Genomic DNA, 11,014 nt, shown 5'->3' with positions numbered 1-11,014 from the left:
GTATATTATTTGAATACACATATACACACAGATAACCTGGGTTGTCTCATAATCCTTAATTATTTGACGCAAAAGCAAACATACATTATAAAGTCTACTTTGGTCCTGGGCCACCTGGTGGATGATCATGAAAAGTAATCTTTTTAAAAACCTAATGAGGTAAGTTCATTATCATGCTGTGATATGATTCTGATGTAACATTATTAAGTTTAAATGTGACTCACAGTGCTTGTGACTCATTTTCCCCCTATAGTCATTTATTAATAAAGATCAGTAATGAGAAGGTGGGATACACACTGACCCTGCACACGTGTCCCACCCCTCTGATCTGGAAGCAGCTTTAGCAGTGATGGTCTCTACAGTGTGAAAGCAGCGCATCGCTTGTGTAAAGGGAGAGACCTGCTGGTGAACTCAGAATCTCTGAGCTACCAATTATGAATTATGTTTCATCAGGCAGATGGGCAAAACTGCCCCATCGCTCCAAGCAACCATTCAAAATCACAGCAGAAGAATCTTGGACTATTTTCACCACTTTATTGTCAAGTGTTATGCAAAGCATCTTTTTTTTTTTTTTTTTTTTTACTTCATCTTATTTTTCCATATTGACATAACACGCTTGTACAAACCAGTTTTAAAAATATCAATAAACTGTAGCCTTTGAGGCCAACCTGGCAAAAAACCCATTATCAAATGTCATGGAGACAAACAAACATCTTTAGAAAAAGATTTACAAATGAGATGTCACTACAAAATATCAAAGAAAGAAAAAGTCCACTCAAAATATTACCAAAAACATCTAAATTTGGTATCAACCTTTTCAACGTCAGGAAATATTAACTTTTTTTTCTTTCTTTATTCTTTTGTTATGTTTTCTTCTTTAAAATCACATTATGGTGCAAAGAGGAGAAATGAACAGCAACAGTCAGATGTGGAAAAGAAAGCAAAGCACGAGGAGTTTAAAAAAGGAGAAAAAAGACAATTACAGCGAAATAACAGAAACATGCTGTACACGAGCGTAGAATCAACGCACACAAATACAAGTCCAGCAATAAGCAAATAGCACAAATTAAGGATAAATAATAAATTAGCTGTACACACCGGGCTCCTGTGTGTTTGGGGATTTTTTTTTTCAAAACAAGCGTAAAATTCTACAAAATAAAAGCATCTTTTAAGTTAAAATGAATATACACACTCAACTAATACAGAGAAACATCACCGAAAAACATTTGTAACATCCACACAACTGAATAGCCTGACCCACAGATTTATTCACTTTCTACCTCTCCGTGCTGTGGTGTGCTCGCCACGTCACCCCCCCGCCACGTGTGTGTCTATGCACCTGACAATAACCGCTTGTGTTAAGGCAAATGCGGCGCGTTCGTCGCGTAGCAGGACGAGAGGTGGAGAGGAGAGGTCGTCACCGGAGCACAGAAGGTAGAGAGCAACATTGACGCTGGGCCACGCTGGAGAGACCGGCACCATTTTCCAAAGTTTTTGCTAATCATAGAACAGACTGGCGTATTGACAATGTCCCCTCACAATGTAAACATGGGTTCACAAGGATTGTCATTATAGTATTGCTTCCACTACACAAAGTTGTAGAAAGCTAGATTGTTTTTTCCCCCGTCTATAGAAACCTTTTATCTAGTGGCCACTACACCTTGATAGGAATGCATTATTTATAAATCTTTTTTTTTTTAATATGTGCTTTTTTTTCTACGCTTTTTCAATAACAGTTTATCCGTTGACTGGTCTCAAACACCTGAATCTGATGGGAGGTCTAATCCTGAACCATAAAACTCTAATTAGTTCCTCTTGAACACAGTATGGGAACACAGGCGTGTCCACACGCACACACACACACACACAGGCACACACACGCTCATCCCAAGACTGACCACAGCTCTATCTCTGCTCCGCAGCAGCCCTGATTGGCCCAGAGCTCTCTAACGCATGAAAAAGCAAGACAGCTTTGTGCATAGAGTTAGATTCAGCTTTTAGGAAAATGTCTCTGGATGCATGATGAAGATTCAACAGGGAACCTCCCCCCCCACACACACACACCCCTCATCTTGTGCTAATATAGGCTTTACTGCAATTCCTGTCCCCATAAAGCATGGAGAATAAAAATTCATTTAATAAATGCCAAAATGATATTTCGAAAGTTTAGAGAAGATTTTGCGCGGATATCTCCTTCCGCTGTCTTTCATGGCATGATTCCAATCTCTTTCCAACCCCTTTTCACGAGAACGCCGCCATTTTTTTAATTTGATGTGAGAAGCAGAGAGGATGGGGGGACAAAAGTCACCTTTTCGGTCCCTGCAGAGACTCCCAAAAAAACAGGAAGTCAACTTTCGGTGAGCAGCAGAGTCCCGCCTACTCAAACTCCTCGTCGTCCTCCTCCTCTTCCTCCAGGTGATTAGAGGTGGTGGGCGTAGCGGGGTCAGAGTCACGCGAGAGAGTCGCCACGGCGACAATGTGAGGGGACGTGCCCAGGCCTTCGGGAGCGTCTTCCTCCATGTCTTCAGTGGTGATGATTGCCAACGCAGCTCCACCCTTCTTGTTCTGGTGGGTCTTGATGTGCTTGGAGAGGTGGTCGCTGCGCATGAAGCGCTTTGAGCACTCCGGACACTCGAAGCGCTTTTCTCCTACGAGGACACAAGCAAAGGATTCAAGCCAAAAAGAAAACGCCAGAATAAAAGAAGCGCGCACCCTTGCATGGTTGTTGTTCCCCACCTGTGTGTGTTCTTCGGTGTCTCTGCAGCTCGTCACTCCTGGTGAACCTCTTGCCGCAGAAGATCCAGTTGCAGACGAACGGCCTCTCGCCGGTGTGCCAGCGCAGGTGCGCCCTCAGATGGGACGTCTTGCCGTACACCTTCCCGCAGCCCTCCATGTGGCAGATGTGCTGTTTCTTCTTTGTGGGATCTCCGCTGTTCCTGCGAGAACGCGTCATAATGTGAAACGCCGTCGAGCGTTGTACCCAAACCAGTTGTCCCGTCGCGTCGAGACACCCGTTATGCTTATTTTGGAAAATTCTAAACAGTGATTTTTTTTTGTATTTTGTAGCAGACGGGATTGGACTGGAATCTGGAAAGGCACCATGTGGAAATCCTAAAAACCTGGCAAATCTACTGTGCAGAATATAGCTTCAACAAGGACTACGCTAGCAAACCAAATATCTGTAATATGACAGCGTGTGTGGTTCTTCTCCCGACCTTCCCTCGCCGTCCCTGCAGTTGGGACAGGAGCAGGCGACGCGGCGCAGTCTTTTGTTGGGTGGGCCATCCTGCTCTGAAGAGCTCTGTACAGAGCCGAGCTGTTCCGGGCTCATCGAGGAGCCTGACGCCACGTTGCCCACCGCCACCGTCACAGGAGACGACTGAACTTTGACCCCATCCTGACCCTGTGGCTGACCTGAAAGAGGGTGGAATGGCTGTAAACCTTTGAAATAAACTCGAGCCAAGTGGTGCCTTGAGTCATTTTAATTTCCGAACTATGGCTCCACACAGGAAAGGTAGCAATGTAATATCATCATTATGGTAATCGGTTGATTGATAATAGTTTATTGAAGCATATTCAAAGATAGATAAATAGGCTCTTACCCTGTATACCAGTTATCGTGAGAGGAACACCCTGCACCTGAACTCCAGCAGCACCCAGGCCAGCGATGCTGACCGTCTGTACCCCAGACCCTGGGTTGATCTGAGCGGCACTCAGCGTCAGAGGAGCCCCACTCAGGGAGACCAGCCCTCCACCGCCCATGGGTGTCCCGCCGGCCACCGGGGCCAGCGTAAGCTGCTGAGGGACGGCCGCTCCGAGGCCACTCTGCAAAGACACGCTGCTCGGAAGCTGTAGCGTTTGCCAGGTGAGTTGTCCAGACGGAGACAGGGTTGGTGTGCGAATAAGGACCTGGGCTGGATTCTGGAATGCTTGGATGGGCTGTAAGGTTTGCCCGGGAGCCAGCTGAAGGGTCTGAATGTGCTGCGGTTGCTGCTGGCCCTGGACTTGACCTGGACTCTGAGCCTGTGGCTGCAGCTGGATCTGCTGTACCAACTGGTGTCCCACCTGACCAACGATCACCTGCTGGACGGTTCCTGTAGCATCTGTCTGGCTCTGCAAACCATTTGCCTGGTTCTGGGTTTGAGAGTCCGCCTCACTGCTCTGCACTTGGGCGTCAGCTTGCGCGCCTTCTGTCCCGACAGAAACCATTTGCGTCCCATCGGATGCGCTGTCACCGTCGGCGACCGCTGTTGAACCACTTGATGCCGTACCCGGAGCTGGTCCGGGCACTGCTGTCGTCACCAGCTGGTTCCCATTGGCAACAGACAATGTACCATCTGCAGCCTGGATAAGCTGCACAGCTCCAGCACCTCCAACATTATTTATCACGGGCAAAGCCAGGGTCATACCACCGATGTTTATGGGTACAGTGGTCATAACAGGAGCCTGGGAGCCCTGCAGAGTCTGCAGCTGCAGCGGGAATGACTGTGCAGGGCGGATCTGCAGCGGAACTGTCTGATTGGCTGAACTTGTCAAGATGGCCTGTTGGTTGGCCGGCTGGAGAATTGCTTGTGTCTGGCTTGGACTCTGGGTCTGGATGAGCTGGACCTGTTCTGGTAGAGCACCGATGGGGGCTGTCTGAGCTGGGCTGATATGGATCTGCTGTCCATCTGCTGTCTGTAGGTGAGGGATGACCTGGTACTGCACGCCACTCCCAGCACTGGGAAGGTTTTGGACCTGGATAATCTGGAACTGTTGTTGAGTGGCTGGACTGCTGTTAGTCCCTCCTACTGGTTTCACCTGGGAAGAAGAGATGTTCGCGTTAAGAGGACTGACGTTGACAGTCAAAGGCTTAAAGCACGACACATCGGACCTCTTTCACCTTCCGTCCACCAGGTGAGCTGTCGTTGGCCAGGGTGGTCGCCACCGTCACAGCGACAGGCTGGTTGCTGGTCTCCTTCGCCATGGTCGGTGCCGTTGTAATGATCTGCCAGCCGTTTCCTGTGAACTGAGCAGGGACCAGTTCCAGCTGCTGGGGCACCAGGGCCTGACCTCCGGCTGTGTCCACCACTATTTGACCCTGGAGCTGACCTGCCTGCAGCTGGATCTGACCAGCCTGCACCTGGATTGGTTGGGCCCCGGCCTGGGCCACTTCAGCTCCCCCCTGGCCTCCGATCTTACTGCAGGTGGCTGCTAGTAAAGCCAAGGGAGAGGGCTGAGAGGAATCCTGGGGGGGGGGGAGAAGAGAGGACCAGTTAATTAAAAAAAGGAGGAGCTCAGACAGATACAGTTAAAAAGGAGTGTCAAAAAAGAAAAGCGGTCTGGAGAGATTCTCAGCATAGACGAACAAAAAAAGCACATGTTAATGAGCAAAAGAGGAAGGTATCAAGTGTGCAGTCACACAGTGAAAATTTATTTTAAAATTGATAGATAAAGCACGCAGGGAGGGGGGAGACATGGTGCAGAAAACTGAAACAAAAAGCTTAACGCTAGAGCGAGAGCTGTCAGTGGAAGTGGGCGGTATTACAGGAAGCGAGTGGGTGGGCATGTGAGAACCACATTTCTCTTTTCTCAGAACACTGGTAAGAAAATGCCGCCTTCTCTCTCTCTCTCCTCCCTTTCAAAAGGAACTAGGTCGCAAGCAAATTTTTAATGCTACAAACACTTTTCAGCATGGCACAAATCCTGGATCAAATATAACACCACGGAATAAATCGGAGCACTGCCATGTACACAACTAAAACTGACTGGAATTGAATCTAGAATGACTCTGTAATGAAAACAGAAACATTTTTTATGTGTGTGTGTGTGTGTGGGGGGGGGGGGGGTCTTCATAATAGAGTTCTTCATAATAGATCCATAAGCAGAATTAAACAATTTTGACACTGATGTCAACGGATAAGTTAAAAGTGTAGTGACAACCATATAAGCCTATACAATAAGCTATGGGCTGGACAGAAACAGAGCTGCACAGAAACAGGAAGTAGAATTCACCAGAGAAACGCCCCCAGAGGTGTCGGGCTGGGTGGGAGGGAGCGCGTTTGGGGCTCCCAGGCAAGTGAAAGTGATGAACAATATTAAACTCATTTCTGACTTTTACTCCCTCTTACCTGCGATCCAGAACTCTTCCCCTTTTTTGATGCTTTCCCTCCTTCAGAACCAGATGACTCCTTCTTCGAGTCTGTTGAGAAAAAGCAGCGAGAGTATTTTTGCGGTTCCACCTCCACATGAGGACTTCTGAAGAGTGCAAAGTCCCCAGATAAGGCAAAAAAAAAATCAAGCGGGCCAACAAATAAGGTCGGCTAATACAGATAGAGCATAACAAAGGTGATCAATAAAGACAGAGGACAACCGTGTAACCTCATCATCACAATCAAAGGGGCTTGAAGCCTTATTGCTGTCAAACCGATACAGAGCGATGGGTGGAGACGTAGAGGGGGAGGGTACCTACCACTCATAACGCATTAATATACCAAAAGGGAGAGGGTGTAGTTCACGGTGGAAGGCCGGCCGGGTACAGAGGCGGAGGACGGCCTATATGTTCGGTGCTGGGCCGTGGCAGAGCTCCTCGTTTGACGAAACCACCCACTGGCCAGGAAGGGCGGTGCCAATCGCAGTCACAATCAAACAGCGCCAAATGACGGGGTTAAAACCAGACAAGAGTGCGCGCGTCCCCGGCCCCTCAGACTCCTGGAACCCCGGCGTGCACCTCCTTTATCGGATAGCCAGTCCATACACGGGTTAAATAGTGCTTGTCAAGATTATATCCTCAGAGAAGTTGGCAGAGTGTGACCGTAGAGGCCCACCCACTTCCATTTAAGCATCAGGACAACACCCTCTTCGCAGCTTCTGCCTGTCGGCTGCCGTTTCTCCCGCCGCACGACGCGGGAACTCCTGGCCGCCGTCAGTCGTGCACCGAAAAACAAAACGTCACCAGCGTTAGTATTTAAAGCGTATTCCCCGTTATTTCGCACACAATTGCTTTTTAGGGGGAGATACAGGCAGATAGATGTGGCTTTTGTGGGCGGACGCGCTCCTCCCACTTATTCAGATTGGACCACGGGGCTCGGCGTGCGAAGGTCGAGATGGGAGTTGTATTTTGGTGAGGCCTCGCCTTCTCGAAATGGATTGGGTCCCGGGGACTACATCTCCCATGATGCTCCGGTTGCGACTGGAGCGGCAGTGTTGGTAGTCATGTTGATGTGAGAGCGAGAGGAAAGGGCGGTGACATCTGTGTTGTGGGGGTTGGGCAAACGGGAAAGGGAGGCGTCCGTGAATGTTTGGCTGTATCTAGAACAGGTTAGTTTACAGTTGGTGTTAACGTAGTATTTTCTTCCTATTTCCCCTCTAGGAATGCTTATTTTATTTTTATTTTTAAAAAACATTTACTGAAAAGAAAATGGAATATAATAAACCACTGTAACGTCGATGAGGCTCACCAGCACACGTTGATGATGACATTTATAGTCTGATCGACTAGTTTTAAAAGAATCTGAAATTTTGGGTTGTTTTATTGAGCTTAGTAAATTTGTTTTTCCTAAAGACCCATTTTCAAAGCTTTCTATAAGTTGCATAGCATTTTAATGCTACAGATAAATATGTTTTTAGTTGCATGAAGTTTCCCATGTCACTTATGCTTCAAAAATAAACTTTATTGTATAAATTATACTTCAGGAGAGGACTTGGTGAACAGGATTAAACATAATTTTAGAAAGGTCATTTGCTGTGGAATCAGCAGTCACACAGAAGTTTTTTTGTTTTGCCACCAGTCTGACACAGAGGTCTCCTCTCCCACCCACAGACCAAAAGATCTATCTAACTCCCAGAGGGGAATTAGCTGGTAAATTCATGTGAGGCGCCACAGTTGCATGCAGACATTGAAGTTGTGTGTGAAACCCCCTTCCTTGATCGAGATGTGACTTTGGCCAAGTGGAGTCACGTCTCCGGTTCACCAAGCAGAAAACATCATTAGCAGGAAGCCAACTGAGAATATGCCAGTGACACACGGGGGAAATGTTGAAGCGACTAATGCAAGACGGTGTCAGTAAGAGACAGTAAGAGACATCCTTTCAAAGAGAAAAAGCAACCAGGAAGTTGCTCAGTTGGTGCTTGTTCAGATCCAACAAACGACGCAGATAAATATGTCTTTAAGACTTAAACGTGTTTTAAACCACTGCCATGAAACGCAAACGCACACACAGTCACGCACGCACGCACCTGGGGCTGCATGGAAACACGCACAGTCTAGGCCTGTGCGCACACAAAACGTGCACTATAATTACTGTGGAAGCCAAGTGCCTCCTTGTCCCCGCCCCCTGGGCCACTCGGCAGGACGTTGCTAGGCAACGAGGTCTGCACTGAAGAAGGGTTGTTGTCGGTGAACGTTTGAGCTAGATCATGATAGAGATGATGGAGGGCGGCGGTGGGGAGACGATTGCAGCAGACAACTGCACAGAGGAAAGGTCACTTCTGACTTTTAGATGCTAGAGATGTTTCTACTGAGCTAATTTACACCTGCGTTAATCCCTTTGTGTTGTTTTCAAAAGTCTTTGAGGGATCACGCTTCTTGAAACCACTTCAGGTCTGCAAATACAAAGAGAGGAGACAAGACTTAGTTGTGTAGTACGAGAAAAGGGAAATCGGTAACTTTAAAATGTTTTCTATTTTTCGCCGCTAGGTGTCGCCATACAACAGAGAGACGATCTACCCAAACGTACTAAAATGTTAAAGCACATTAATGTCTAAACTTGCAACTTCTATCAACATTTCAGATTAGTTATGGACTATTCACCTTGTCTGATATATAGTAAGTAATAGGGTCATTTTTTTAAAAAAATATGAGAAAGCACAGAATTAAAATGAAATCATAAATCTAGATCTAAATCCAATTAAATCACAAAATGAGTAATTATCACTGCAATCTTTAGTTTGAATTATTTATAATTTCTCACAGAATGCATAGGTAATTTCTTCTTTGTATAAAAAAATACAAAAGATTTTTTCATTCTTACATTTAAAATCATTTTCTTAATATTATTACCATATGAATGTTTGGGCTTTTTTTTCACTCAGAAATTTATTTGAGAGCAGAAAATGGACACTGGTGCCTTCAAACGCTTTTCTTTTTATGGAAATGCGGGGGGTGCAGAAATGTTGCCACTGGAATGATACATCTATCTACAAGCAAGCTGGCATGCGTGAGTCAACCCATGATTGTGTGTAGTCATGTTTGCTTTATTTATTGCGTGACATCCCTGAGCTCTGCACAGACGTACATGCTGTCAGCAGAGGCATGCGTGTGTCACTGGCTGCCTTGGCGTCAGGATGTCTCCCTTTCTAAAAGTTCAGGTTGTAAAGTGAGACAGATTTACGGCTTGTACAATGACTTAAGGTTTTGGCAGGTGTCTCTCATTTTCATACCATCTGTATGTGTACAGACCTGGAGAACGTGTTGACAGATGCTAAACTGCCATGTTTTGTCATAACATTGTACAGCAACACAGTGTTTATCTATCTTACAAAAGTGAGAGCATAGAAAATTATAATAAGATAAAAACACACGTGGAAATTATTGATAAGGGTTGAAGTGTTGGCTGACATCTCCAACAGAAAAGTTATTTGATGAAACCTGATCCTGGTTGTCGTACCTGCCATACCTGTTTGTCCCTGGGTGCATTTGTGAAATCTGCCATGAATACCAGAGACAAGACTTGATTTGAACACACCTCCAGTTGATCCTAATAGATAATGTTTTTTTTTACATTTCAGCTTTGTTTGAAATGTCACGTCAAAGAAGAAAGACAGTGGGTGTGAACTGGACCTCTGCATTTAACCCCTCCTTTTCCTGGCTTGCTGCACCTAGGGATGAATGGAGATTGGGTGCCTTGCTCATGGGCATCCCAGCCCCTGACCTGTCCTTGGTTTTGAGCCAGCAACCTTCCAGTTCCAAGACTAATTTCCTTCCTTTCAGCTCTGAGCTGCCCCTGTTGTACTGTGTAATAATAATAATAAATTTGCAAAATTTATCAATACCATAACCCCTAAAATCTTCCCTATTAAAAATGTGTACTGTATATTTTTTATTTCATATATTTCTTTCAAAAATAAAGATGATACAGATTTTTTGGTTCAGATTTTTTGATACAGGTTTTCTGTTCTGTTTTATTTACCAAGTGTCAGAATAATACAAACCAAATCTCCGGTTCGAATGTATCCGTGTCGCTCAATTTATAGACTTTGTGAATTATGTTATCTATAAATCTGTAAATGACATGGCTTGGATCAACGACGGAGCTGCCGTTCTCACATACCTGTCACGTATTTATTTGCTATAGAACACAGCAGTAAATCACGTTTACAAGCTGTGATTCAAAGGTCTAGTCTGAGTGACTAGAATGTCAGAATGCATGTGTGGATGGCAACAGGTCTTTTCTTTACGTGCTCTGTCTATATTGTCCATTTGTCCTGACATCTAGGTACATTAGTATGAGTGAATCGAGCACATCTGTGCCAATAAAACCTGGGACACCATATAAACAGCAAAATAAATAGCAGTAGCAATTACAAAACAACAATTCTTTTTGTTTCCCTTAATTAATTTAGGCCATAATAACAAGTATTTACTTAAATGTAACAGTTTGATGAAAATTTGGAGCCAGTTTGGAATTTCTTTCATGTGAGATGCGAAAAGTCAGCATGCGGTCAGCCTCTAGAGGTGTGTGACCCTCCGGAGGTTTGGAGGTCATCAAGATCTCCTGAGGACAGGAGACGACCTGTCGTCAGATGGGCCATCACTCTGGTTGAAATAGAAGAAAAAACGTGAACCAAGGCTAAACGCTGACCCGACCCGTGACCCTATACATATGCCAAGTTCTTAAAATCACATTTTGATGGCAAACAAGGAAGTAAAACAAATTTAGCTCCACCTCTTTTTTTGGCAGATGATGCAATTAGGCGGGTGTGCACTGCAGGAGAGGGGCGCACCTCTGTTTGACACCATTCAGAAGCTGGAACA

The 11,014-nt window shown here is 45.6% G+C and overlaps 1 protein-coding gene and 1 long non-coding RNA gene across 4 annotated transcripts; one reads left to right on the top strand and one right to left on the bottom strand.

Moving 5' to 3' along the window:
- Positions 1-514: 514 nt before the first annotated feature.
- On the bottom strand, positions 515-6,983 carry sp4 (sp4 transcription factor). 2 transcript variants are annotated; one of them, XM_057020133.1, is made up of 7 exons: positions 6,452-6,983; positions 6,111-6,181; positions 4,874-5,227; positions 3,603-4,800; positions 3,216-3,414; positions 2,737-2,936; positions 515-2,648 (listed from the first exon to the last, which is right to left on the bottom strand). In XM_057020133.1, the coding sequence occupies exons 1-7, from the start codon at positions 6,456-6,458 to the stop codon at positions 2,377-2,379; spliced, it is 2,301 nt and encodes a 766-aa protein (XP_056876113.1). In that variant the 5' UTR covers positions 6,459-6,983; the 3' UTR covers positions 515-2,376. The 2 variants fall into 2 exon arrangements, with proteins under 2 accessions (XP_056876113.1, XP_056876114.1); XM_057020134.1 differs by having other exon boundaries at positions 4,883-5,227; positions 6,452-6,979.
- Positions 6,984-7,185: 202 nt separating this feature from the next.
- On the top strand, positions 7,186-10,210 carry LOC130517928 (uncharacterized). 2 transcript variants are annotated; one of them, XR_008947853.1, is made up of 4 exons: positions 7,186-8,581; positions 8,678-8,806; positions 9,073-9,197; positions 9,769-10,133. It is a non-coding gene; the product is annotated as an uncharacterized LOC130517928 (long non-coding RNA). The 2 variants fall into 2 exon arrangements; XR_008947854.1 differs by lacking the exon at positions 8,678-8,806 and having other exon boundaries at positions 7,186-8,642; positions 9,769-10,210.
- The last annotated feature ends 804 nt before the right edge of the window (positions 10,211-11,014 follow it).

The sequence above is a fragment of the Takifugu flavidus genome, chromosome 21 (genome assembly GCF_003711565.1).
Source record: "Takifugu flavidus isolate HTHZ2018 chromosome 21, ASM371156v2, whole genome shotgun sequence".
Lineage (NCBI taxonomy): Eukaryota > Metazoa > Chordata > Actinopteri > Tetraodontiformes > Tetraodontidae > Takifugu > Takifugu flavidus.
The sequence above is the reverse complement of the archived record's forward strand: the minus strand, read 5'-3'. Positions and strand labels throughout refer to the sequence as shown.

Coding starts and splice junctions, on each gene's coding strand:
- sp4 (XM_057020133.1), bottom strand. Junction 4,801..4,873: donor GTGGACGGAAGGTGAAAGAG/GTCCGATGTGTC, acceptor TCTTCTTCCCAG/GTGAAACCAGTAGGAGGGAC. Junction 2,649..2,736: donor ACACCGAAGAACACACACAG/GTGGGGAACAAC, acceptor GTGTCCTCGTAG/GAGAAAAGCGCTTCGAGTGT.